General features: G+C 35.3%; 1 protein-coding gene across 2 annotated transcripts; it reads right to left on the bottom strand.

Annotated features, from left to right (window-relative positions):
- Positions 1–301: 301 nt before the first annotated feature.
- On the bottom strand, positions 302–3,362 carry LOC141116663 (uncharacterized). Of its 2 annotated transcripts, XM_073609061.1 has the most exons (3): positions 2,303–3,362; positions 1,859–2,020; positions 302–1,804 (listed from the first exon to the last, which is right to left on the bottom strand). In XM_073609061.1, the coding sequence occupies exons 1-3, from the start codon at positions 2,762–2,764 to the stop codon at positions 1,361–1,363; spliced, it is 1,068 nt and encodes a 355-aa protein (XP_073465162.1). In that variant the 5' UTR covers positions 2,765–3,362; the 3' UTR covers positions 302–1,360. The 2 variants fall into 2 exon arrangements, with proteins under 2 accessions (XP_073465162.1, XP_073465159.1); XM_073609058.1 differs by having other exon boundaries at positions 302–2,020; positions 2,303–3,361.
- Positions 3,363–6,678: the final 3,316 nt, after the last annotated feature.

The raw sequence follows: 6,678 nt of genomic DNA, 5'->3' as shown, positions 1-6,678 counted from the left end.
ATATATTCCTACATGATTTATACTATATGATCTAAAATGCTTTTCAAATGGATCTTTACTATAATAATCCCTTCTACAGCTGGAAGCTCATTAGAGATGCAGTGTGCTAGGTGTATGCAAGTTATTTATTTTGATATACTTGTGCGCGCATTTTTGTTTATTATCAATTTAATATCAATACTATTTGCCAACTTTTCAACACATATATTTATTAAGTATAAGGAAAACAGAGTAGCTTTATTAGATTCACACAAAACACTGTATACTAAATACCTGCAAAATATAAGGAAAAAACTTAAGAACTATAATGCCGCGTACACACGGTCGGACTTTTCGTCTACAAAAGTCCAACGGACGCTGACGGACTAAAGGTGGCTGGTAATCCGATCGTGTGTGGGCTTCTCCGGACTTTCAACGGACTTTTTTAGCCTCAAATCCGACGGACTTTAGATTTGAAGCATGCTTCAAATCTTTACGTCGTAAGTACGACGGACCCCGAAGTCCGCTCGTCTGTATGCTAGTCCGACGGACAAAAAAACGACGCATGCTCATAAGCAAAAACTAAACGGAAGCACTCGGTCTAGTAAAACTAGTGTTCGTATTGTAGGTAGCACATTCATCACGCTGCAAAATCTGTGATCGTTCAATGCAGCGCATTTTATTTCTTCTTTACGAAGGCTCTAAAGAACGAAGGTGTTTTGCTGTTCATAATCAGAGTTCTCCCAAACTGATTTCTGGATTCTTTTTCTCTTTGATCTCATGAATGATATAGTATGCCTTTTTAAAACAATGTTTCCATACTAATAATATTTTTTCCCCTTTTTATTTTTTTTTTTTTTATTTTTTTTATTTTTTTAGGTTTGTAAAGTTAACACAAAGAACCCATTATTATTTTTTTTTTTTTTTATAGTGTTTATTTTTTAGTTTTTAGATAAAGTTAACCCAAAGCACCGTTTTTGGTTACGTAATTTTTTGGATTTTCAAGACTTACCACTTGAACATTATTAACATTAGTAATGTATTTTTGGTGTGTTTTTTTTTCAAACTCAATGAGATTGTTGTCCCTTGTTAATTTAACATTGTGTGTAAAATCAATGATTTCAAAGAAAACACATAAAGTCTTTTGCTAAACTCAAAAAATATCCATTTATTCATGGTCAAAATAAAATAAAGAGGAAGTCAACGCTGGAAAAAGTCGGTGTACCAGAAAATTGGGATCTTGAGGAGTCCATATAAGAGGGAGCACAATCTGGTCCAAGAATCCCAGAGATCAACAGCACCAGCAGATGATCTAGATGTCCCCAGACTGTGGTCCTACAACAGCCTGCGTCTTCTGTCAGACCAGACTGAACCCAGGTCATCATTTTCTTCTCTTCCCTGCAGCCTTTCCTCCACGCTGCCCTGCAGCCTTCCCTGTAGCCTTCTTTTGAGGCTGTGGCTCTGGTGTTTCAGTTGTGGCAGGAGGAGGAGGAGGAGGAGGAGGAGGAGGAGGAGGAGGAGGAGGGGGGGCTGCCTCATGTAGTTGGGTGTTTTGTGTTAGCGTGCCCTGCAGCCCCTTATGGATTGTTTCCCCAAATAGGCGCTCACAAATGAGGCGCTGCTCCCAATCCATCTGAAGAAGCCTGCTGGCTAAGTAGCAGCCATAGGATTCTTCCGCTTCGGGGGGGCTTTTTAAAAAACGGGTGGCCTCTTGCATGAGGCGCAGGGATGCGTCCTGTGTGACCATCCCCTTCCTGGCCCTTTTTTTGGGAAGGTGGAGGGGAGGCACTTGGGATTCGGTCAGGCTTCTACTGGGCCCAGCCACCTCGCTTGGCCCAGCCACCTCACTGGGAGCAGCCACCTCACTGGGAGCAGCCACCTCACTGGGAGCAGCCACCTCACTGGGAGCAGCCACCTCCTGCCTGACACTGGGCCCAGCCTCCTCCAGGATGATGGTGAATCCGGCCTCCTCCAGGCTGTCCATGGGCCTGGTCTCCTCCTGCCTTCCACTTTCCCCACATTCCTCCTGGATGGACTCATCCTGTGTATAAAAAAAGGACAATAGTTTGAGTATATTTTTTTGGCTTCATCAATGACACACAGTTTGCTTCTCATGAATAGCAAATTCAATGTGAATACTTCTCTTTAATAAAAGAGTCTAATCAGACACCATAATTATTTCAAGCAGGTGCCAAACATATTTAGCCACTACTGTCAATTGATATGTATACCCAATTTTGAGTGCCAAATTATTTTAGACAATTATAACATCCAGTTAACATCATTAATATTAGTACAGTAAATATTTGTTTAAATCATTTACCTGACTCCAGATGGTCATATCTGGTTCATCCAGGATGGAAGACCCAGCTTGCTCCTCATCAGCCTCTGCTGGGGTGGAGGGAAGGGTGGAGGGAAGGGTGGAGGGAAGGGTTGAAAGTGATGGCCTGGCTTCATTCTGGTCATCCAGAAAACGGAGTTGATTGTAGTACCACAGCCTGGGTACATAAACATCATCTGCTGATGCTCCTGATCTCCTTGATTCCTGGATCTTCTTATGCTCCCTCTTATACATGTTCCTCAAGCCCCCAATTTTCTTGAGCAATGTCTCCATTGTTGCTTCCGGGATGGTCGCCTGGACAAAGGCCAGAAGTCTCTCCAGCGTTGACTTCCTCACATGCTTAGCATAATACTGAGGGTGTTTCACCTCCCACAAATTCCTCATCTCTCGATATTTGGAAATAAAAGATGTAAGGAACTCTGGATCCTTAAATAGGGGATTCATTATATCTGGAAAAGATGAAGTCACAAGACAAAAAACACTTTTATTATAGGTTTCGGCTAACCCCTCATCATCTTCTCCCTATGTAGGCCTCATCAATCTATCAAGCCATATAGGCCGCTTGCTACAAAGTCATGACCATAAAAACCAAAAAAAAAAAAAAAAAAAAAAAGAATATATCTAAAATTACCTTCGTTTTGTAACGTCCAGGTCCACTATCACCTACCACAGAACGTACGTACGACACGTGCGCAAGGCTCTTTATACACTACGCATGTGTGAAACTCCGCCTGCGTCGCCCGCCCCTGACGTTCGAAATTAACTCATGTTCTCCGCCCCCTAATTCGACGCACAGAACGTACGTACGACACGTGCGCAAGGCTCTTTATACACTACGCATGTGTGAAACTCCGCCTGCGTCGCCCGCCCCTGACGTTCGATTTTAACTCATGTTCTCCGCCCATTTTTTGTTACGGCGCGTAGTGGAGTTAAAGAATGGCGGAGACACCTGAAATGTTGACGACCTCAGGTAGTGGAGACAGCCCGGAGGCTGGAACGTCAACAAAATCTGTGAGGCCTAGATTTAAGGCCTCTAATATGAGTTTTAAAGAGATGGTGGAGATGGTGGCCATTCTTCACAAAGACGACTATGATGGGAAGTATGGGCCGTACGCACGGCCAAATTTGCGCAAGGCCAAAATAATGGCGAAGGTGGTGGAAACTTTGCAGGCATCTTTTGGGGTCCAGCGCTCCAAAGACCAACTGCGAAAAAGATGGTCTGACCTGAAACTCAGGGAGCCGGATCAATACCGACGTATCCGGAAAGTTCTTAAAAAAAGTAAGTACTTGTCGTGTTTTTATCTTGTGTTTATTACCTTGTATATTGCTCCATGTGCTTTTCCTTCCTATCCGATTTTTGTTTTCATCGTTTTAAACGATCTTTTAAGAAACCTCGTTAGTTACATATCTATAGATATATACATATACACATATATATACATGTGTATATATATATATATATATATATATATATATATATATATATATATATATATATATATATATATATATACACACACATATATATATATATATATATACACACATATATACACATATATATATATATATATATATATATACACACACATATATATATATATACATATATATATATATATATACACATACATATATATATATATATATATATACACATACATATATATATACACATACATATATATATATATATATATATATACACATACATATATACATATATATATATATATACACACATACATATATATATAAATATATATATATATATATAAATATATATATATATATCTAACTATATATAAATATATATATATATCTAACTATATATATATATATAAATATATATATATATATCTAACTATATATATATATATATATATATCTAACTATATATATATATATATATATATATATATATATATATATATATATATATATATATATATATATATGTGTGTGTATATATATATATATATATATATATATATATATATATATATATATATATAAACGAGAGAGAGAGAGAGAGAGAGAGAGAAATATATATATATATAGAGAGAGAGAGAAATATAGAGATAGGTAGATAGATAGATATAGAAATTTAAAACATTCTTTTGGAAGATTTGAAGTTATCTTAATTTTTTGGCTTTACATTTAGTTAGATAGTTTGAGATTTTGTTCCAGATATAGAGAGAGATCAAAAGATTATTAACTATATTTTGAGATATTGATATCTATCTATCCGATATGTCTTTCAAATTTTAAATATTGAGGTAAAATAGGAACTCTACACAAACCACTTCATTACAAATGTTGGAAAATTACTATGTACTAAAATATCTGTGTGCTAATTAGATTAAAATAATTTTTTGTTTCACATAGGGGAAAAATCACTCAGCCAACCCAAAGCAAAACATGATTGGGAAATAAGCCCAAGTCCCATTGAGGATGTGGAGGAAGGAGAGGTGGGCGACATGGGCACCCCACCAGGTCAGTGTCTGACACACCAGCTTACGGTAATCTATGCATGGCTGTCTTTTATTTTATGTAATTTTTCTACTCTATTTTAGGTGATCTGGTTGTGCTGGAGTCAAGCAACAGCGCCACCCCCGAGGATGTTAATGAACTTTGCGACATGGGCACCCCACCAGGTCAGTGTCTGAGACACCAGCTTACGGTAATCTATGCATGGCTGCCTTTTATTTTATGTAATTTTTCTACTCTATTTTAGGTGATCTGGTTGTGCTGGAGTCAAGCAACAGCGCCACCCCCGAGGATGTTAATGAACTTTGCGACATGGGCACCCCACCAGGTCAGTGTCTGAGACACCAGCTTTATGGTAAGGTAAACTTATGTGTGCATATTTCTAAACATATTTTTTTTTTCATTCCACTTTAGGTCCAACTGACTATTTTACCCCAGACAGTGCCCAACGGCTAATTGCTCAAATCATGGCCTGGAATGGGGAGATCGATCAAATGCGGAATCGGCTGGATCGTATGCAGCAGGAAATGAAGGACATGATTGATGTTTTGGGTCGAATCTAAATGCCCTTTTTTAAACCCCAAAACATCAATCATGTCCTTCATTTCCTGTTTTGCTGACCCCATTCTGGGCCTTCTCTTTTTTGTTTTGGCCAGAACATAAATGGCTGTTTAAGCTAATGTAAAAAAGGAGGGCTGTTTCTTGTAAATACCTCACAAATCCACAAAAAAATAAAAATTGATTTTCAAAAAAACACAAAAAATCAAAAAACTAAAAAACTTGATTTTAAAAAACCCAAAAAAATAAAAAACTTGATTTTAAAAAAACAAAAAAAATAAAAAAATAGATTTTAAAAAACCAAAAAAAAGAAAAAACTTGATTTTAAAAAAACCAAAAAAATAAAAAACTTGATTTTAAAAAAACCAAAAAAAAAAAAAACTTGATTTTAAAAAAACCAAAAAAAAAAAAAACTTGATTTTAAAAAAACCAAAAAAAAAAAAAACTTGATTTTAAAAAAACCAAAAAAAAAAAAAACTTGATTTTAAAAAAACCAAAAAAAAAAAAAAATTGATTTAAAAAAAAAAAAAAATAAAAAAATAGATTTTAAAAAACCAAAAAAAAAAAAAAATTGATTTTAAAAAACCAAAAAAAAATAAAAAACATGATTAAAAAAACAAAAAAAATTAAAAAACACTTGATTTTAAAAAACCAAAAAAACAAAAATATACAAACTTTATTCAAAAAAAATAAAAACAAAAATAACTTGCTAAAAAAATAAAAACATAAACACAAAAATTGCTTGAAAAACCCAAAAAAAAAAAAAAAAACACAAAACAAAACTTGATTTTCCCAAAACCAAAAAAAAAGCCTGTTTGTGAAAATCAAAAAGCCAAAAATATTTTTTTGTGGATTTAGGTATAAATATTTAGATATAATTATATTTTGCTACATTATTAAGATATCATTCTATTTTTGTCAATGAACATTTTATACTAAATGCAGAACTGAATGCATAACAACCATTAATAAAAACATCTCCTTATAGGAATTAAATAAATGTGTGGTTTGTTATTTCAAGGCTCAGTATCATTTTAGTTATAATTGTAAAAAAGTTGTTTACAGTGGCAATGGAGCTTATTTTGACATTTAAAATTACAATACAGTTGGCACTACAACTGCTCGACCATAACCTAGGAGACAGCCCAAAAGAAAGGCAAGCAATAAATATAATGCAAGATTTCATCAATAATTTTTTTATTGTCAAAAATTAGATATCCTGGCCCATTGCAATGGCCCCCCTACCCATAAAATAATTAACATATTGCTGTCTAACTTGACGGGCACTTTGGGGGGCCAAGCCAGTACGG

The sequence above is a fragment of the Aquarana catesbeiana genome, linkage group LG01, assembly GCF_042186555.1.
Source record: "Aquarana catesbeiana isolate 2022-GZ linkage group LG01, ASM4218655v1, whole genome shotgun sequence".
Classification (NCBI taxonomy): Eukaryota; Metazoa; Chordata; class Amphibia; order Anura; family Ranidae; genus Aquarana; species Aquarana catesbeiana.
Note: the sequence above shows the minus strand (reverse complement) of the source record. Positions and strands in the feature narration are given on the sequence as shown.

Coding starts and splice junctions, on each gene's coding strand:
- LOC141116663 (XM_073609058.1), bottom strand. CDS start 2,764: ATGAATCCCCTATTTAAGGATCCAGAGTTCCTTACATCTTTTATTTCC. Junction 2,021..2,302: donor ATATGACCATCTGGAGTCAG/GTAAATGATTTA, acceptor TTTTATACACAG/GATGAGTCCATCCAGGAGGA.